The sequence below is a fragment of the Mandrillus leucophaeus genome, unplaced genomic scaffold, assembly GCF_000951045.1.
Source record: "Mandrillus leucophaeus isolate KB7577 unplaced genomic scaffold, Mleu.le_1.0 Scaffold149, whole genome shotgun sequence".
In the NCBI taxonomy this organism is placed as follows: domain Eukaryota; kingdom Metazoa; phylum Chordata; class Mammalia; order Primates; family Cercopithecidae; genus Mandrillus; species Mandrillus leucophaeus.
This window is the reverse complement of record NW_012101465.1, coordinates 4703146-4725460: the sequence shown is the minus strand read 5'-3', so window position 1 is coordinate 4725460 and position 22315 is coordinate 4703146. Positions and strand designations below refer to the sequence as shown.

The 22315-nt window shown below is 44.9% G+C and overlaps 1 protein-coding gene across 7 annotated transcripts in view; it reads right to left on the bottom strand.

Moving 5' to 3' along the window:
* The window catches only part of RARB (retinoic acid receptor, beta), a 449839-nt gene that overhangs the window by 23935 nt on the left and 403589 nt on the right, over nt 1–22315 (bottom strand). For all 7 annotated transcript variants that reach the window (XM_011974803.1, XM_011974802.1, XM_011974807.1 and 4 more), the window contains one exon: nt 4764–4924. In XM_011974803.1, the coding sequence (XP_011830193.1) occupies nt 4764–4924 (161 nt within the window). The remainder of the gene's footprint in view (nt 1–4763; nt 4925–22315) is intronic.

Below are 22315 nucleotides of genomic sequence, written 5' to 3'. Positions count from 1 at the left end.
GCGCCCGGTCAAGGACTTCTTAAATCTTCATAGTTCACATTCACGAGCCCCTCGGACGACAGCTTACCTCCCGCCAGGCCCCACGTGGTGATGAGCAGCGCGCACACGGCAGAACTGCGGGAGGCCGGGAGCAGAGGCGGCCCTGAGCAGACAGCACGAGCTGGAGGTGGGGGCTACACCACCCGGAAATCCGTCCCACGGTCACACCCACGCTACTTTACAGAACCTGGGCATGTGGCTCGAAAAAATGACAAGACATTTATGATGGGACGGAGAGGAGGAGAGCTGCACATTCAGCACGCCTCCTATGCGCCGGAAACTGTGCAAGGCGCTCCATATAGTTTTCTCATGGAACCCTCCAGGCAGGAGGTAGATGTGTTTAAAACGCCCGTTCTACAGATGAAGGAGCTGAGGCACACATGATGATGTCACTCTCCAAAGTCATGTAACTCCTAAGTAGCAGGGGTTAGAGTTGAACTTGAATTTATGAGGCCCTAAAGCCTAGATGACAGTCACTAGGGTTCACCCTAAGGAAATGGAGAACACGTCCTCAGAGCTAGAATGGTGCCTCTGGTTCAGTCCTGATTCTATTTCGGAAAGCTCATCTATAAATAGCTTCTCTCCTGCTTTCCACCTTTCCACGGGGAATCCACCCTCTCTCCTTTTATGGCGGCGGAGGGTCATTGGGTAGAAACCTTCCCGGGGATAACAGCTCTGACGATTGTGGGTGAGTGCCCTGCCCTGGCCTGAGCTGGGGGTGGTGGGGATAAGCTGCTGCGTCTTCCATCCATTCCTGCGGCCTCCTGGGACCCAACCATTTGTCCCAAATCTACCCTAATTAGGGAAGAAAAAGGAACTACTCCTTCAAAGATCTGTAGATGCGCAGCTGGCTGCCTTTTTTATTCCTCTCTGCCCACTAATTCCAAAGGCATCTGACAGGGATGCCACTCTGGTGAAGATGACAGGAAGTTTCTTGCCGTGGAAGCAACTGCGGTCTAAAAAAAGCTCTTTTTAAAAATGCTCAACTCGGAACTAAGAGCTTGCAGAGAATGTGTTATGGCTGCTGTTATTTATTTATACCACCGACTTCCAGAAAGGATTTTAAGTGACTCACAATAAAAACACAGCTAGATCTGGGGAGGGATAGTAGAAATGAAGAGCGCGGTGAGCTGCGAGACTGGCTCAGGGCGCCCTCCACCCCGCGGTGGGCAGCAGGCCTCTGGAAGGATGCCCAGTAGCCAAGGGCCACGCTTTAGAGATAAAATTGTGCTTCTGTTTTTCCTGCCTGATTGAAAGAAGTACAAAAAGTCTCCACCAAGTGTTTAGGAGGGTGGGCCCCAGTTGAGGACTGGGGGTGTCACCCCCATATTGGGGTGGATAGGAAAGGGCTCTGGAGGCCCACAGGGAAGCCTCTCTCTCAGGCCAGAAGCCGAGGCTGAGACTAGAATTGGAATGCACAGTGGTTTACGTGGGAGGGGATCCCAGGAAGCACTGGAGGAGCAGAGTGGGCAGGGAAGGAAGGCGGCCAGCGGAGTTCATCACTGTGGGCAGTCAGGGCTCCATCTAGTTGGGAAACTCTGGGAGATGGTTTAGAGGATACCTAAGAGTTATCCTGCCCAAGGAATCAGGAAGCCGAGGGGTTTACCTCTCCAGCTTCTACTCATCAGCGGTGAGGGACCGCCCACAGGAGTGCCAGTGCCTCACATGTGAGCCACCCTGTAGGAATCCCCGGTCACACCAGGCGCACGTTCCAGGAGGGGCAAATGCTGTACGTTGTGTTTGTCCTGCCCTCCTCCAGGCTAGAGTGGGAGCCGTTTCACCTGGTTACTAGATGAGTCAGGGTCTGGGGACTGACTTGGCTATGCTAAGATACCACCTGGAGGAGACGGAGGGGGCCCCTGATGTAGCAGTTAGTGGCCCTAGGTACTGCCATATAAAGTCTCTCACCTCATGACCTGGATCAAAAGTCTCCTCTTACAGGAAGACCTCCCTACTCTGATCTCTTTTCTTCTGACTTTCTTGGAGCTACAAGATTGATTTATTCCTGGGTCACAACTCTCTCCTCCTAGCTAGATGCCTCCAATGGCCCCAGCTTCCATTCTCCCGTTCTGGCAACCCTCTCAAGGGATTCTGTGTAGAGTGTAGTGGTTAAAAGAGTGGCCCTGGAGTCAGGCTGCTCAAGTTCAAGTCTCACCTCTGACCACTTGTTGACTGAGAGAAAGGGGAACGTTATCTAGGCTTTCTGTACTTGGCTTTCGCATCTGTAATATGAGGGCAACGAAACCCAATTCATAGAGTCCTCACAAGGAGTAAAAGAATTAGTATACTTACAGTACTTGGCATGGTCCCTAGTACATAGTAAATGCTCAATAAATATTAGATGTAATAATGATTACAATGATAATAAAGATTTTTGACCACAACCCATCAATTACTGTTCATTATCTACGAACTAAAATACAGACTCCTCAAGTGGCACTCAAGACTCTCCCAGGCTTTTTCCATTCTCTCTTCCCTCTCGCTGTCAACTCAACACAGTCCACCATTGCACAATGCCCGTTTTCTCTCATCTTCTCTTTTCATCCCTTCCTACGGTGCCAGCCTGAGTTCCCCCATTTCTTAGGGCAAGATGCCCCCACCTTGATACACAGCCCAATACAGGGCCCGAAATGCCACTGAATGGCTGGCAATTAGTATTTCTGAAAGAAAGAAATGCCATACTTTTTGGTATTGGTAACTCATCACGTTACTTTTCTGTATTGTCAGATGCACCCAGCATGGGGGCCAGGTCCCTGGAGGGTCAGTTCATAGCCAGTAGAAGACGCACGGCTGGATGATGCTTCTGCCACTCCACTGCTAGGTAGAAATATTTGGGTCCCATCACAGCAGCTTTTCACAAATTGTCTCATTTCATCCTCCCAACTGCTTCACATTATTCCCATTTAGAGATGGGAAACCTGAGGCTGAGAGACGTTAGGTAATTTGTTCACTGTCACGGGGCTGATGGTGGCTGAGCAGGACTTAAAGTACATTCGTGTACTTTGTTCTGGATACATGGGGTCACATTCCACTTTCTCTCCCAGGTGAAAATGAAAGCTCCCTTACAGTGTCCAGTCTTGTCCTGGCCTGTGTCCCTGCTCTGGGATGGGACAGTGCTCCCCAAGCTCAGTGAAGGCTGGTTGAGGTGAAGCCGAGCCTCTCATTCGGCCTGGCAGACATGCCAGTGTTTCTCCTGGCTGACACCAATGGGCGAGCTGGGCCCCAGGGTGCCACCCTGGCTCTTGCTTCTCAAAGCCCAGCTTATTTGCTCTTCAGAGTCTGGTCTGCAGACCAGCAGCATCAGTAGCCTGGCAGCTTGTTAGAAATGCCCCTAGGCCATGCCTGCTGCACCGGAACCTGCATTGTGAAAAGATCACCAGACGCGTCAGATGCACACTGAGTTTTGAGAAGTACTGCGCAAGGTTCTACCTCTGCTTCCAGATCCACCAGATCTGGGCTTAGCCAGGAGACTTATCTGTTTAAGGTGGGTACCAGTCCTTCAGAAGCTGGTGCCACCCAACTGTGTAGCCTCATCCTCATCTGAGAAGCCACCTAGGTGTGTGCTGGCATCAGTTTCCACAGGCGCCCCTCTGGGCCTGCTCCTGGTCCCCATTCTCGTGTTACAGATACCATGGTGGCACCGACATCCTAGCGCACTACACCCCATGCTCACCAAGAACTGCTGCAAAGCCCCTCCACTCACTGTGGTTTTTTCTTGCTGGTATCACTATTTTGTCTTTTTATCTTCAGGACCTCCCATGCTATCCTTTTTCTAGCATACCAGTCACCAAACCACCAAGGGCTACAATATTTGGATTTTTCTTTTTAAAGTATGTGTACTATAGCATTGTAGGTGAGCAACCTAAGGTTTTTAAAGAGGCCAGAACAACATTCTAGTTATATTAATTCATCAAATATCTATTGAGTGTCTATGACATGCCACAAGTTAGAAATATACATCAGTGAACATAATATATGCAAAAACCACTTGGAAAAATTAAAGCACCTCATGACCTCTCCACTGGTGCAACCTAGACCAGCCAACATACACCTCCTGCCTTATTCACTCACTTCTCTTTTTCCTCCTTCTCTCTATTTCTAATCTCAGTGAAAGGTCATTCCTGGCAGAAGGCTGGGAAGCAGAGGGGGAACATTCACTCAACAGGCCATGGGGCATGCCTACCCCAATCTTTTCTAGGCCCTGTCTTAGGGGTTTTGTACATGTCCTCTCACAGAAGGCAGACCCTGGCCCAGGAGAGGGCCTCTTTATCTTGGCTGGATTTCACAGCTGGATTGGGGTTTTTAAAAGATCGGGCCCTTGTTCCCCTGGGTCCTTCTGTACAGATGTCTGTCATGACCCATGTAACGCTTCACTGGCTTTACTTGTTTCCTTCACCAGATCAAAGTCTCTGAGAGCAGCACTCAGTAGTTCATGTTACCAGGGCTTGGAACACAGCCTGTCGTATAGCAAATGCTCAGTTAATGCATCCAGCGTGAATGCATGTGTGCATGACTGCAGGGAGGCGGCACTCAGCCTACTCACTGACTGCCCACGCCCAAAGGCTACCGCACAGAGGAAAGTGGCTACTACATAGCCCCAGCCGGCTAGCATGCAAGTCCCCACCAGGCCCAGTGCAAAGCGTATGTCTGTGTGTGTATCTCTGCACACATGCATGTGCGAGGTTTCCACGCGCCCAGCAGCCCGGGGCAGGAGTGTCTCTTACCGTGGTGTATTTACCCAGCTGGCAGAGCGAAGGAAAAGTTTCCTGGTGAGCTTTTCGGATCTTCTCTGTGAGATCGTCCAGCTCAGCTGTCATTTCATAGCTCTCTGTGCATTCTTGCTTCGAAGTCTCCTTCTTTTTCTTGTTCCTGTCATTCCTGACAGCTGGAAATGAGAGAGAAGGCACATCAGGGGTCACTGAAGGCTGGGCCTGTGCTCCTGGGCTGGGAGGTTCCACCCCCCGATGCTGCCTTAAGCTCATTTGATATTTGGGACAGAAACAGTGGGAAGAGGTGGTAATGATACACCTCCCTGGAAAAGGGATTTGGCGGCCGGGGAGTCCCGGCAGAGAGCTAGGTTTGTCTTTCTGTATATGCACGTGCCTGTCAGTTATTTGGAAAGCTTGGGCTCAACCCAGGAGGCTCAGAGTCTTGGCTTGTTGTGAGAGAACTTCTTCTGTGGACTGGATCTCTTGAAGAGAGAAGGATTTTTCCAACAGCTTTACCCTCAAAGGGGATGCCCTGAGCGACACTGTAAGGGAAGGGTCAGGTCTCTGAACAGAGCTCCTGTTGCTTCATAATTAGTATTTCCTAGTTACACATTTTGGTGTCTTTGCTTTTTACTTTTGAAGAAACTCATCTGAGAGGAGATGAGGATGATGGTTTTTGTCCCTTCGTGTTTTTCTTCTTTCTAAACTTTCTGTATGAACCCTGTTATCTGTTTTGGTCTATAAAGTTACTTAAAAACAATAATGGATACAGTATGAAACCTTCAGCCTGGAAAACCGTTCATTCCCTTATTCGCTGGTGGCCACTCAACTCCACATTGTGTCCGGAACACTGGACCCACAGCAGGCGTGTGTCCTCTCCCTGTGCATGCTCCGGACCAAGCACGGTACCGGGCACAAAGTCAGGGCCCAGGACACAGTGCTACGGAAGCCCGCGCTTCCTCCTGCAGCACAGGCCTCTGCTGTGACTGCAAAACCGCGTGTCACTCAAAGCTCTAGCCCCTGACTAGGATCTCATGGGGAAAGAAACTGAAACCCTGGGAGGTAGACAGGTGAAACCAGACCATGCCACCCCCTCCAGGAAGTCCATGTTCCCTGGGGGCCCAGTGGGTGCCAGGCTGGACGCTGCCTGGCTATGCCTGCCGCCACCGTGACCTGGGAATCTGCACTGCAAAATGACCCAGGGCATAATCTGATCTGCCTAAGAGGATCTGGCCTGAGTTGCCTCCCTAAGAGCACATGGGTGATTTGAGAACTGGCAGTTCCCTGTGTCCACACCATGAGAACACCCATGTTTGGGGTGGGAGCTGAGGGCAGAGTAAGACAATAGCAGGAGGAGAGAGGAAGCGGTGAAAGGAAAGAGTAAGGGGTGAGAAGGGGGAGTAAAGAAAGAAAAGGGAGGTGAGTCGTACTACAAGGTCAGTGTCTGTATAAGCCACTCCTACCTAACTAGGAGGGAGGGCAGCTGGGGAGAAAAAGAACGTTTTTTTGAGTATGTTGAACATGGTATCACAGTATCTCACTTGATCCTCTTATCAGGTAGGCAAGTTTAAACCCATTTTACAGATGAAGAAACTGAGTCTTGGAGAAGCTAAGAAATATGCTCAAGTTCACATGGTTGAGAAGTTCTTTCCTCACTTGGACTCACTCACTTATTCCTAAGGAAACCAACAGGTCTGAAGAGAATACCCTTCTAGACGGTTTCCTTCCCCCAGGACTCTGAAATGACACTGCTCATTGCTCAGAAAATTTCTAGATCACTGGCGAAATGAGTGGGTAGCGCAGCCTCAGCTGTATTCTTTCCCAGTGCAGACTGGCCCCTCGAGACCTCTGTGACTGGATCCCTCCCAGCCAGTGCAGGACGCTGGGTGAGAGCGGGTATCGTGGTTCAAAGCAGAGAGAATGCAAAGAAGCCGGTGGGCAAAGGAGACACAATGAGGGGGGAAGGTGTCATGCAGGGTGGCAGAGACGGCATGGTGGCTCTCTGTGAGGTGGAGCCTGGACTGCTGAAGGGAGGGAATGCCTGAAGGCTTGTGTGTGAGTGCGCAGGATCTCAGGTGACAGACTCCCCTCTTTTCCCCTGCCTTTGCCAATGGCCTTCCTTAGCTAATGAAAAAGTCAAATCTAAGCAGGGATGGTCCTTCTGAAACACAGCCCCGAAGAAAAGTACTCGGCAGTTTTTCACAAAGTTATACACAGAAGTACCAAGTGACCCAGCGATTCCTCTCCTCGGTGTACACCCAAGAGAACTGAAAATACGTGTCTATGTAAAACTTGTCCATGAATGTTCATGACAGCGTGACTCACAGCAGTTGAAAAGTGGAAAGAACCCAAATGTTCATCACCTGATGATGGAGAAGCGGAATCTAGGATGTCCTTATGGTGGAATATTATTTGTCATAAAAAGGAATGAATTATGGACACATGCTGCAACACAGATGAAGCTTTAACACATATACCGTAAAGAAGCCAGTCACAAAAAGCCACACATTGTGTGATTCTAATGATATGGATGTCCAGAACAGGCCAATCCAAAGACAGAAAGTAGGCTTGTGGTTGTCAGGTCCAGGGGCCAGTTGGTGGGGAGGGAGGATTGGGAGTGCTCACGGGTTCAGGGTTTCTTTTTTTAGGAGATGAGAATATTCTGGACTTACTGGTGAAGGCTGCACAACTTAGTGGATCCACTACGCACCACTGAATTGTACAGTTTAAAATGATGAATGCTATGCTATGTGAATTATATCACAAAACAACACCAACAAGAAACCCAGAGCCCTTTGGGAGGCCACACATTGCTAAATACTAGGAACTGCTTTGAGTCGATCGTGAAGCGGAGATAACACCTACAGCTCCATTAAAACGCAGCAGCAACTGCAATCAATACCCTTTAGTGATTGTATAGCAAGGGCCACTGGGGCACCAGGAGGTGAAGAATCCTAGCTCACGAAATCCCCACAGTAAGCCAGGTGAGGTGGGCATGATGACCCCATTTCTACACTCAAGGAACTTGAGGCCCAACACCACCATGTTTGAAAGTAGTCAACCCAATGTGCATTTCAGTGGAATGTGCAGAAAGAGAGGCCACCAAACAAACTAACAACCCACCCAAGGATTCCCCAGAATTCTATCCACAGGGAGCTCTTCAGGACCTGTGTCTGCTCCTAAGCATTCTGCTTCACTGTCTCCATCCACCACCAGGGGCCTGGAAAACTCAGATGAACAAACACGGCTCTAGAGGGTTACCAGGAGAGAGGAGACACCGGGAGCTCTCACCATGGAGTATCTGAACCAAGCAAGAAAGGGAGGGGTGAGGTCCTGTGGGAAGGGGCCCTGGGTGAGCTGTAGCTGGGCACCAAGTTGGGAGTCTCTGTTGGGTTGTACAGTGATAGCACCTGCCATTTGCAAAATCACAACGGTGAAGCCAGAGCACCATGTTCTGAGCTTTGGGCCCAGTTTGGAGCACCCTTTGCAGCTGACTCAAAGGGGACCATGGTGTAACCTCAGGCTGCTTTCCACAGTCCTTCTGTCCCCTAAGCGAAGTCCCACCACCACTGTCGATGTAACTAAAGGACTCCTGGAATTATCACAAACTCTTCCACACGAGCAAAATGCAGGAACAACCCCTCTGGTGATAATGCCCCAGTTACATACAGCTTCATAAGTCGATGGACAAATTTTCTAAACATATGGCTTCAGCAGCTGCTTCCCTCAATGGTTTTAAACTCTAGAAGAACGCAGACACAGTGTCTGAGAAGGGCTGCCAAGAACCACCAGAATCACGGAGGTGACACAGTGCACAAGAAGCCACAGGGGCCTGGGGATGGTAGCTTTGTCCAGGTTCTTGGGACCATTGGTCCCTCTGAGGCCTCATGGTCAGCAGCTCCTGGGGCAGGGCAGGGCTCATTCCCCTGGAGGTCAGCAGTGGGAGGCAAGGGGTGACACAGTACTGCTGGGGAAGTCTGGAGATTAGAACAAGTGCCAGCTCCACCACTTACCACCTGGGGTCAACTCCAGAGGAGGCAGCTCCTTTCAGAGCCTCCCCCGAGATGGCAGTAGCACCTGCATGGAGACACACAGATGGTGGGTTAGGTGGGAAGGAGGTAGATGGCTGTAAAGGCCCATGTGGGTTAGTTATGCAGGAAGAATGTAAGGCCCTTCTGTGGGGAAATGGATGCCCTAAACACCAAGGACTTGTGGGGATTACTGTGGGGCCTGTGGCTGTCAGTGGCAGAGGAGACTTGCTATAAAAAATGGTGCCTGGAGAAGCCATTGCAGTGGCACCAAATGAGTGGGTGGATTCATTTGTTCCTTCATTGTTTAATTCATTCATTCAATCAATGAATATTTACTGACCATTTACTACATGCCATTGTGACACAGGATGGTTCTTGCTGCCATGAAGCAAAAGCTTATGGTAGGAGACAGACATGAATCATATAATAAAACAGTGACAGTAATAATAATAGAATATTGGCATCACTATTATGACATGTACTGCAATTAATATATGAGAGTATTATTTACCACAATACTGAAAGTGTTCATTACAACTATCATAAAGCCTTCTATTCATGGTAGACCATTCAATCCTTACAACAGCTTAATAGGGTAGATACCACTATTATGCCCATTTTGCAGATGAGAAAACGGAGGCACAGGAAGGTGAGTACCCTGCCTGAGGTCATGCATCCTGTGAGTGATACAGTCAGGATCAGAACTTAGCAAACCCAGTGTGCTCTGCTGAGTCTGAGTCTACCCCATGTACACACATTCTACAGTGTAGTGAGTGTAATGAAGCATGCTACAGGGACCTGTGCCTGTGTATTACTGGGTGTGGCAGGGGGATCCTGCTGGTCCTAGATTAGGAAGCTAACCCTGGGGAATTGGGAGGGTAAGCTGAGGGGTGCTATGGGACGGTGGGTGGGGAGATGACTGTCTTCTCTGGGAGCATAGGGTGTGCATCTGATGCTCAGCTCCAAAGGCTGCCTGGGATGTTTGATGGTGGGCCTCTTCTTTCACTCTGATTGCAACTGACTGCTATATGCACTCATATACCTATGCCAGACCTGGGGGTTTGACAAGCTGCTTTCAGGTATGGTGCACCCCTGGGAGGGAATGGGGAGGCAATGAGAGGAGCAAACACTGTCAAGCCTGCATCAAAGCCCTCCCCTCCAAGTCTGTGAATAACTGAAAGGCCAGGGCCACATGTTACTTGTCTCCATGTCCCCAGCGCTTAATACAAGATCCAACCCACAGATGGGGGCCTCATACCTGTTTTGCAAATGATAAGGTAGACATGTAACTAAATGTGATGTTCTGTCCACTGTCAGGGCCTATATGTGGCAATACAGAGTTCACCTGAGCCTCTTTCTTCCAGAACTTAAAGTTCTCATTATCATATTGGGGCCTGCGGGGGAATCACTGACTACTCTCCACCCCTACAGTAGTAGCCAGAAGGTTGATGAAGCAGGTGGGGCATTCAGCGGGTCACAGATATGATTTATACACCGGATAGAACCCGGCCCGATGTTTGCAAAGCGCTTCTTGGATGAAAGGTGCTCCATAAGCTATCAAGTATTCTCCTTGTGAGGGGCTAAGTGCTACAAATCAGATTTGGTGGCATAAAAGTAACATATTTATGATCCACTATCATATTGCAAATGAAATGAATGTAATAAAAGTGTCACTTATACAAATACCTCTGATGTACGGATCTCGACCTATGAATATGAAAACAGACACCCAAGCACTTTTATTTGAATGTCTAATCATGGAAATAAATGAAGTCATGTTCATTTTAATGTGTGCACTTGTGCATGTATCTGGAATATTGATTTTCATGCACACAATAAAAATTTAATGCAGGAAACATGCAAAAGATGCAGATTCACTTGGAGTCAGGAAGAGATGAAAACAATGCTTCACTAAAAGTCCTTTCACATCAAAAAAAAAAAAAAAAAAGGAAAATACAATTGATGGTATTTTTGTCCATAAAGTTCTTTATATTCAGCTTAGCAAAGGAAGCATGATGGTCTATTTATTCTTGCTTGAAAATTAAAGTCTGGAATTTGTTCATCTTGACTCTTCAGCCGCTTGCTAACTGCAAGAATAATGAGTCACAGTTGGCGATCAGAGCTATGAGGCTGTCATGAGTCGGGGATGACCTGTAACTAACGCACTGATATGTTTAAAAGAAAAACGTTAAAACATGCTTTAATTTTAGTTAAAATATCATTTTCTAATCTCATTATGTAAACGAGCTACCATGGATCTGAAGGCAGGTGGATCTATTACTAATGGTTAGAGACTTGCTTTCCCCATAACCTAAGGATTGAACTCAAGCATTTAACACAGCAGGTCCCACGGTAAACTGGGTAGAGCTGGGGTGAGTAAATACTTCTTCTACATCAGAATCTACCTGAAGGTGCGGACTGTGTCTTTTTCCTAATAAAGTTCCTGCCATGTGAATTCTAGTTGAAACTGGAACAAATATACAGAGAAAAAAGGCTAGCAGCTAAGTTTTCTTGCCACTCATGAGACATGTGCCTTTTGGGCCAGGCTGAGGGTAGGGCGCCGAAGAGTGTGTTTTGAATGAATCAAGTTATTCCATTTCCAGGGACCTTGATTTCAGGGTTTGTAAAATGGAGGTGAAAATGGAATCCTAAGAGGACCACTCCGAGTCTGCAACATGTAGCATATGTGCAAGGACTTCAAAAGGGGACAGGAGGCCCCATACAACCTCGAAGTCTAAGAGATGACCTGGTGTCCACTGTGCCAGCCATCAAGCAAGGAGCATGCTTAGAATGTTTACAGAATATTAAAGTCTTAGGGGAAACAGTCTGGACACAGCATTCTGGGAGTTTAACACGGATCTTCCAGCCTAGCTCAGCTTCTTAAAGGTATTTAAAGAAGTTACAGAAAATCCCTGAAATATCAGAATGTACAGATGTCAAATACTTCTTTGGAGTTAAAGTGGTATGTTATGCTAATGAAACTTTCAAAACAAATTTAATCACATTTCCCTCACTGGTTACTTTTTGATATGCAGATTTTACCTCTTCTTGCGTGAAGAGTCTTTCAAATACTTTTTCCCTCCTCTGTCTGGGCTGGTAAGGGCAGCCCTACTGTGGTCGCATTCATTTTCAGACAAGCACAGTGTGGTGGGCATCCTTGCAAGGCAAGAGATTTAGTTTTAGATGAAAAATCCTTTTCTTTGGACATATGAGCTATAAGAAAGATCTTAAGTTCAATTCCAGAAATGAGAAAAAAGAAAATGTTCCGGCATAATGTACAAAAGTAGGAACTCAACAGTGAGTAGCTGAGGGACCTCTGAGATGCTTTCCTTCATCAACGATGGTGCTTCTTTGCACATTTCCTCTGGCAGAAATGGGCTATTCTCAGTGATGACTTTGCCTAAATCCTATCCAAAGAGGCATACGTGTGTGTGACTCCGTGTTTGTGACAGAGCTACCCAACATAAATAAGAGCTGAGATGAAGCCCTTTACTGATGGCATAAAACTGAATGTTAAAAAATGTAAATTAAAGACATTGTGGCTGGCCCCTCTGCTTTTTAGCCAGGATAAAGTCACACACTTCCTGCGTGATCAAGTCACCTTGTTTTTAAAAACTTCTGATCTAGAAAAAAAGAAGGCTTAGTATCACTTCCATAATCAATTTTCATAGGCAGGAAATTCTTTGCTATGCCAAGCTCAAGTTCACTTCTGCTGAAGCCTAAGCTGCCCTCGTGTATCTGAAACACTGTGAGTGGGTCTTTTAACTTTTTTGAAAAAAGGCAGACAGTCTAAGGTTCAGGAATCAATAGCCTTCAAATAGAGGTCCCATATATCTAGGGTAAAAAAGTCGAGCAGGGATACAAGCACATCCCTTTATATTTCTTTCATGGAATAGGCATAGACTGCCTTTCAAACACAGAATCTGATGCAGGGCAGGAGGGCAATAAAGAAATTTCCCAACAGCAGACTGTTCCAGATAAGCTTGTATCTTGCTCTGTGTCATGTATATTCTTTATAACAAGTTATGGGCTTTCAAATATTAAATAACAGTCTCTATCATGACAAAATATGATGGCCCGATCTTTCATTCCTACTGTCCTTTAAAACCCAAAACATATTTAGCAAATGAACTGAAGTTCTGTTTGATATTTTCATCATACATTTCCTCTTAAAATGTTACGTAAAATAGAAATGAAGTTTTTCTCAGCTTAGGAAAAGTTCTGAGAAGCAGAGCTTCCAAGAGACCATAAAGAGGACAGCCCAGTTGTTCCAACCAAGACCACACTAGATCAGTCTGGAGCCAGCTTGAACCTGGGAAAGAGTGCAGGTAAGATCAGCAGAGTTGCCTACCCAATGAGAGAGCCCAGTGAACCCAGAACTACCACCCGACTGATCCATGGTGCTGTGAACGATAACAAATGCTTATAGTTTTAAGCCACTGAGCTTGGGGGTTGTCTGTTACACAGCATATAATCTGTGTAATATAGTCTGTGTAAAGAGTGTTTTTACGCAACAGTAACACGTGTCCAAATGCCTTTTACCCTACAGGATATTTGAATACATGGTTCCCTCTATTCAGCATTTGAGGCAAGAAAGAAAATAATTGGTCATTCCTACAACTCAGAGTTCCAGATCCCACCCACATCTGTTACAACACACAGAAATGATGGCACTGTTCCCCATAGGTCTTAAATAATATGAAAGGAACATTGGACAAATGGAAGGATCCTGGGGTAAAATTTCAAAGGCCCGCATTTTAGCTCATCATTTATTGTACTATGTAAGCTCAGGATAGTCTCTTAATGTCTCTGAGCTTCAGTTTCCTCACCTGAAAAATGAGGACATTAATTTTTGTTCATTGCACACAGGATCTCATATATATTTAGATATATACATGATTGCAACACAGTGTAACATAAACAAAAATAGTGGGAGTCCTATAGCAATTTGTTTATTCACCAAACATTTATTGAGTCCTGTAGCCACTAAAGAAACTGAGTCAAATAAAGCATGAGGGGTTCTCCTTTCAATAAATGAAATGCACATGATACATAATATAGAATATAAGGATTTAATATACACAAAAGCTTTGAAATGTGAAATGCTAAGGCAGCAGTTGAGGAAGGAAGGTAGAAAGAAACGAAGGAAGGAAAAAATGAGGGGGGAGGAAAGAATTTTTATCCAAGGCAAGACCAGCATTCCAGCCTGGTGCTCTATAACTGGATATGAAAGGGAAGACAGAGTATGGAAACTGTCAGTTATTAAGCTTCCAGTGAGTTCATCTCTAACGTTAGGACTTTGTGTCTGAACTTGGCTTAGTGAACATTTATGACTACACTCACGTCCTTGGGATTCAACATTTTCTGAGATTGCTTAACATACATGATGGATTTCTGCTGAGCCATCCATGTGTCAATAAGGTATCTGAGAGAGATAGACAAATGGCTTATAATTTTGCCAGATGTTTGCCAAATATCCTGTTAAGATATGAATGTAGAGAAGCTCTCACATGTTGTCAAATAAATTCTAGAAACCCAAATCATTAGAGAAATGGTCTACATGTAGATATAGTAGGTGCTTATATCACATAGTTTAAATGAAAAACTTCACTTTACAGCATTTCAAATGGTTTACACCAGTCTATATACCCCTAAGTGATTCTCAGCGAGGTCCTTGAAGTGCTAAAATGTCTAAAGATCTTCAAAATCACCATATATAAATCTTGTTCGGTATAGCTTTTGTTCTAAATGCATTCTATTAATTTTAATTTTTAGAAAACTGTCAGTCCATGTATGAGATATATGCTAGCCCACTGTTGGATATGATTAGTCAATTAACTACAATCTTCTTTCCTAATCATTATAGATCTGAACAGTGTCATATAACTGGGAGTTTTTTCCATCCATCCATCCATCTGTCCATCCATCTATCCATCCAAATAGACATCCGAGAAAGAATTGACTGTTTATCCAGTCCTTCTGTCTACTCATTCATAAACACATCCGTTTGTCCATCCTTCCATCTATCCAATGCAGCTGCCCATCTATCTGTCCCATTTTCCATCCATTGATCCATCTATTTGTCCATTTGTCCATCTGTTCAGCCTTTTATCCATTCATCTGTCCATCTACTTATCTATCTAATCTATTCATCTATCCATCCATCCATCCATCCATCCATCCATCCATCCATCCATCCATCCATCCATTCATCAATCCATCTATCTTTCTATCTATCCATCGATCCAACCAATTAACCATCCATCCATCCAACCATATATCCATCTATTTATTTCTTCTTCTGCTCAAATAGTTATTGAGCATTTACACTATGTTTGGCATTATGCATGTTAAAGAAACAAGAGTGAGAAGGTATCATTTCAAGAGATTCACATTCTAGTAAAAGACACAGTCATCTAAAGAAATAACTATCACGCACTGAGCTAGATGTCAGAAGGGAGATATTCATTCTTAGACTCAAGCAATATGAATTCAAAATCTAAGGGGCTGGTTGTAAGATGGTGCTGAGAGTCACAGATGAGGAAGCTGATAGTTTAGCCTGTGGGGCCGTAGGGAAAACATCTCAGGAGACAGGAATCTTGAGCTGAAATTCCTTAGAAGAATAGGCTAGGTCTTATTCACTCAGATATCCTCAGTGCATAGTACAGTATCTTCTCTATAAGGAATGTTCAGCATATATTTCTTAAATGAATTGGTCTTAGAGAGGCTAGGAGACATTCTGGATGAAGAGACCAATGTGTGCAAAGGCCTAAGGGTTGGAAAAACAAGGCTACATGATGGAATTTAGCTTTGGGGTGGCCTTTAAAGGGTGGGGTCTCATGCAGGAGGCCAAAAAGGGAGGGAAGAACATTCTGGATGGGACAGATATGAGAAAATACTTCCAAGAATGACTGCATCATGTTTGAAGGGGAGTGGAGTGACTGCTGTCACTAAAGAAAAATGTGGAGACAGGGATTGGTGGGGAGAAATAATGAGGACAGACCGAAGTGGGGAGATACAGTGAATCACTGCAAGGAAAAATACGCTGGACTTGGCAACAGAATGAAAATGAGGATGAAAAAGAAGACTTAGAGGTAACAATAAGGTTTTAACCCTGTCTTGGGCTACTGATGGTATCAAAACAGAGAAGAAATGTAGGGTAGCTGGTGGGGAGTAGGGAAGCCAGTTTTTGGCAGACATACAATGAATTTGGTTTGAGGGGACGTGAATTAGGAATCCAGAGGCTGTCAGAGCAATAGCATTGTGGATTTTGCAAGAGAGCAGCTCCAAAGTTAGATTATTTAGGAGTCAAACCTTGGAGATGACTGTTGAAGTCATGAGCGAGGATGAACAATCTAAGGTGAGAGAGAGGAAAGATGAAATAAAATTCCATCCCTCTTCCTATCCATCCATCAATCCAACCAATTAACTATCCATCCATCCAGGGCCAGGGTCAGGAACTAATCCTTGGGAATTGCTGGTGGTTGATGGGAAAGGGAAAAGGATACAAGGATGAAAGCAGATGAACTGTGGGAGGAACTGGAATAAAAAACCATAGAAATCAATGGAGAAAAGAATTTGAAGCAGCAGCAGCCTGGCCAAGTAAGTGTTCAAGTAGCCGCCAGTCAGAAAGAATGAAGAGGGAGCAAAGTTCATTTGTTTTGGCAATGGAGAAAGTGGTGACTTTCAAGAGAACATTTGTAGCAGAGCAATGAGGATGGAAGCCAGACTTGGGGGTGGGGAAGGTTAAGAGGAGGCCAGAGAAAGTCCTTCAAAAATCAACCTAGAAAATAAACTTGAGGCCAAGCACTTGAAAACATGTTTTTGTGTAATCCAACCTGTAGGAGAGGTCAATGAAACCACCCATGTTTACAAACACAAAAAGGCTGTATGAATTTTTCAGAGAATCTGAAATTGCTCATTTGCAGAGACAGGCTCACTGGAGGGTCACTATGGAGTGAGATCTTGAAAGATGCATTCACTTAATTTCTACGTAAATATCCAAAGCAGAAGACTTGAGCTAACCAAAGGCTGGGAGAAGGGAGTGCTTTCCAGGCAGAAAATAGAGCCAGTTTGCAGACCCAGAGAGAAGCAACAGGGCAGCTTTGGAGCTCTGCAAGGAACAGGGTGAGGCTTGCAGTTCTGGGTTGTGGCTGGACCACAGCTCATGTGATCGTGTGAACTTGGCCAAGGAGACTTGGCTTTTAAGTTTATCTGGGGTTGCTGTTTAGACGAGTCACTGTTCATGGTGAAGAAATGATTGGGGGTATATGGACCACTGAAGTCGTTGCTAGAAGTTCTGAGTGAGAGAAGAGGGACGTCTGAACTAGGGAGGGACTGTAGGGAAGTGCCAGGGGAGCAGATGCAAGGCGTCAGGCAGCAGGAAGCGTCAAGGGTTTCCAGCTTGCACAATGGCGAGGGAACAAAGGAGAAACAAGGGCCTCCTCCTTCTCCACTTAGAATTCCAAGTGCCCATGTGCCGCCCAAGTGGAGTTATCCAGTGTGTGCTATATATAATTGGCTATCTGGGTTTTAGGCTCAGGAGAAGTGATAGGCTGCAGACAGAGCCTTGGGAAAAGCCCACTTATGATTGGGATGGTATCTATGGAAAGTGATGAGGAATTCCTTAGTCCCTCTGGGTTTTGTTTTTTCTAGCTCTTGACTCCTAGAAATTGGCTGAATGTGATATAGACTCAGTTATTCATTCCACTAATAGTTACTGAGCTACTACTGTGCCACAGATGCTGATGTAAACACAGGCTACAGAGGAAATTAAAGCAAAAGTCTCTACTTTCATGGCAATTTTGTGTGTGTGTGTGTGTGTGTGTGTGTGTGTGTGTGTGTGTGTACGCAATGCCAAATGCCAAGCAAAACACGAAGAAAGAGAACTTCTTATAAGTCTACTGTAAAGACACCCAACAGCACGTCATTGTGAGAAAATGCCTGTGCAAGGATGGATCCATATAATTTGTTGACCTACCTTGCACATCAGAAATTGTTTACAAGTATTACTATGAGAAAATAATAACTATTCCTTGCCCTTGGCTTTGAAATGTAAAGATGAGAGAAATTCCAACCCAGTATGGAAATTCAAACTCATAATTGCCAACTGTCACGGAGCAGTTTCTCAAATTAAGGCTGTGGTGTGTGACCCGGACTTCTCTTGCATCTCCCTCAGCTGTAAGGACAGTTTGCCATGAACAGGCGACATCACTGCCGTCATCAACCCCAGCCCTTCAGGGTGCTGGCTGTGCTAAGTGCATGACATACATTCTCATTTAATTCTCACAGCAGCCCTATGTGGTCGATGGCATGATTTACTTCCCAAATTGCACATGAGGAAACTTTGGCCAAGAGAATTTAAAAGGCACATTTAAGCCAGTAATTTACAGGGCCAGAATTTGAACCCATTTCTAATTCCAAAACGAAATATTGCTCATACAATAATTCTTAAAACTTTTTGCTTTTTCAAAAGATTAGTGTTGGTAACAAGAATGTAATGAGGACTGTAACTGGGAAATTTTTCTACTTGGCCTTGGTTGTCCTGAATGCCATTGAAAGGTCACTCTCAGTCCACATGTGTTACTAAAAGAAAATGTTAAAAAAATGAAACAGCAGAAATAAGCCACAGCTCCCGGGTCAATCTCAGCACATGAAGTGTTGGCTAGAATTGTAGCCAACTTAGCCTTCCCCTGAGTGAACTTATCAGTTTCTCAATATAAATAGATCACCCCAAATTGCACTGTCTGTAAAGGATTGCTGAATCCCATTTAGTTCACAAAAATCTTCTTTCTGGCCTACAGAACTTTAATTCTCAGGTATTTATTTCTCTGGAGAGTCATTTGGAAAAGAAATAAAGCCATCTCCACCATTCTCTGCATAGCTTACAGCCACAGTCTTGGATGTCTAATATTAACAGAAAATCCAGTTTCTATTCCTGGGAATGCTTCTGCTAAGGGGTCCAAAAAAAAAAAAAATACAAGAAGTCCAAGAAATAACATACAAAACGTTCCTGCCAGCGCTTCACAATCCACTTCCCTTTGCCCTTCCTTTTCCCTTCCTTTAACACCCACACCCATGCCCAGAATGGACTTTGTTTCCCTTTTAATAAAAAAGACATCTGCTAATGCCTTCTAAGGTAGAGGCGGCCTCCAGGCCTTGTGGGAGAGAGGAAAGGCAATGGTAGATCAGCAAGTAGCAGAGAACTCCAACATCTCTGGGGCCATCTATTTCTCACCAATCCAGACCTTAGGGGTGTAAGGTCAGTACCAATAAGACAGTGTTTGGGATCCAGGGGGAAGGCAGTTAACATCCAAGAAACAACTAGAGTACATACAAAGAAATCCTAGGCTGCATGCAATCCATTCTTAATACGATCATTCATTTTCAAATATTTGCTGACTAAATGATACACACATGACTAAAAATCCTGACAGAGCTAGAAAAAAAAATTAACTGGGGATCCACTATGCTTCAGGTACTGTTCTAGGCACTGAAGATGTGGCGGTGATAAAAGGATGTTCCCAGCTTCTTGGGGTTTATTTTCTTCTCGGGGGAGGCAGATGAGAAACAAATGCATATCCAGTGTAATGACAGGTAATAAGTGTTCTGAAGAAAACCAGTGCAGGGAAGAGAGAAAGATCGACAGGGGACGCTGTGCTGTGAGGTATGGCAGGGAAAGCCTCTCTGATGAGGCACCATCTGAGAAGAGAGCTGAAAGAGGTGAAGGAGCAAGTGTTGTAGATATCAGGGAGGAGAAAGTATTGCATGTATTGAGGGAAAAGGGTTTCCTATAAATTAAATAAACAAACTAGAGTAGCTATTTGTCTATTTACTCATTCATTCATTCACTAATTTTATTCAAATATTTACAGGGAACCTCCTGTGGTTTGAAGATTTTTCCCCTCTGAAACTCATGTTGAAACTTAATCCGCGATGTGGCACTATTGAGATGAGAAGCCTTTAAGAAGTGATTGGACCAAGAGTGCTCTGCCATCAGGAGTAGACTGACTCATTTATGAATTAATGGATTAATGGATTAATGGGTCATGAGAGGAAGTGATGGCTTTTTAAGAAGAGGAAGAGAGATGTAGGCTGGCATGTTAACACACCCAATATATGAGGCCCTGTGCCATCTTGGGACACTACAGAGATTCCCTATCAGCAAAAAGACCAGATGCAGTGCCTTGACTTTGGACTTCTCAGCCTTCAAAGTAAGAAATAAATTCCTTTTCTTCATGAATTATCCAGTGTTCTGGTATAACCAACAGAAAATGGACTAAGGCAGAACCTATGCTATGCTGTGCCCGGCACTGTAAGGGCTACTGGAGGAGTTGATGGTGAAGAGGCAGACGGGGTTCCTCATTGAGTCACAGTCTAGCCCAGGATGTCGAATTTTTCTCCTAATAGGCCAGATAGAAATGTTGTAGGCTTTTGGGCCTTCCCAGTTTTTGTCACACTACTCAACTCTGCCCTGGTAGTGCAAAAGGAGCCAGGACTACATGTCAACAAACGCACAAGGCTGTGTCCCAGTAAAACTTTCTTTACCAAAGTAAGCAGTGGGCCGGGTTTAACCCACGGACTGCAGAGTTTGCTGACCTGTACACTAAAAAATGTCCTTGATGGTTAAGAAGTTGCTTGTGCAACAAATCAAAGTTAGGGAAAAAAATAAATTTAACAAAAAGTAAAACAATTAATACCCACCCCCTCATGTTTTTTTTGTTTTATTTCAGTTATCAGGCAACATACTAGATGTCAGTTGTTATTTTCTGCACATCAGTGAGCTCCCCCTGCCGTATACCGCCATACACAGATACTTTCTCTCGGGAAATCCCCTCCCCCACCATAACAATGGCCTGCAGTATTTGTAGACCCCTGCTTCAGAGGTAGACACAAACATTCCTCACTTAACCACGCACAGATCAACGTGACATTAAACGCTGAAAACACATGGGGAAACAGTGTGGCAAACACAGGTGACATGGGCTTCTTTCTAGTTGGGGAGGGGGAGTGGGAGGTCGGCCAGAGAAAATCTGCACAGAACATACCGCATCAGAATGACTGGGCCGAGCACTGTTTAACTAGGTGAAGAACATTCTAGGCTCAGGGGAAAGCATGAGTAAAGATCTTGGGAACCTCTGGTATTTGAGAGGTGCCTGAGAGATGTCAGGGATGTTTTGATTCTCATGAGGCCTGGGAACGAAGGTTGGCCTCCAATCCTGCCAGGCTGCAGCGAAGACCCAGTGACAATCCATGCAAATGGGTTCAGCAGATGCATGCCAAACGCCTTTGGAGGGCAGATGTTATCAAGGCCAAGGGAGTGTCGACACGTAAGATATTACAAAGGGAGTTTATTGATTGCTCCACATTCTTAGGAAGCAACACTTCAGATGACTGGTTTTTTGGTGATGTTAAAGAGAGTTCTTCCAAAATTCTTCCTTTATAAGTATCCAAAGACTTTCCAAGGCCATTGCATTACCTGTTGCTCCTTTGGAAGGTAACGTGGTCAGAAAGGGATGCTCACAAATAGCTGAGTCTAAATCACACAGAGATGAAGAGGAAGGGCTTAAAGATCCCTAGAGTTCTCTAAAGAAAATTCTCTGCTCCCCTGCCAATCATTCCTTGAGGGGTGGTGAAGAGTATGCCTGGGCGCCAGAGGCAGAGACCACCCTCCCTCAAGGAGGCTCCCACGAGAGGCTAGGTAGCTGGAAAAGTCTGTAGGTAGCGATCAATATAGTTCTGTTTTATTTACTCAAATCTTTAAAAAAAAAAAAAAAAAAAGCAAAAGATGGCAGGAAAAAAATCATCTCTATAGTACTAAAATTTTGAATATGTAAGTACTTTAACTCCTCATGCATTTCATAGTATTCACCAAGTGAATTATAGTTTGCCCATCTTCCTTTGCAGGATATCTGTTTTTCATTTTCAAGCTTTAAAACACAAAATCATACCGTTAAAAAGGTATGTCATTAATTCCTCCAGTCCTGACAACTGGAATATGTATTTATATTTAAACACATCTGCTACATAAAATCTGAGACATACTTAAAGTAGAGACCATGATGTAACAGCCCCCATTCACTCAACACTCTGCTTCAATGGTCACAATTCATAGGCCAAACTTATTTTCTTCCTCCTCCTACATCTCCCAAGATTATTTTGTAGTAAACCCTAGACATTGAATATTTACATCCATAAGTATTTCAAAATTCTCTCTTTCATTACCTTTATCATACCCTTGGTTCATTTTAGAGGGGTAAAGTAGTATCTCCTTCAGGTAGATTTTAGTAGGCAGAAAGATGAAGAGAACGGACCTTCTAAAAACTTGAGAGAGGAAACCAGACTAAGAGATGTGGGGTGCTCACTTGATCTAGATACGTGCAAAGCAGGGCCAGCTCTCTTGGAAATATCTGGAACGCAGGCAGAGAGGTCAAGTTGCCCTAACAAGCCACTGACACGAGAATGTTCCCCTTCCCCTTTACCAAGTCCCTTCCACTTAACAACCAAAGCACATTCAGCAAGAATTGGCAGCCCTCC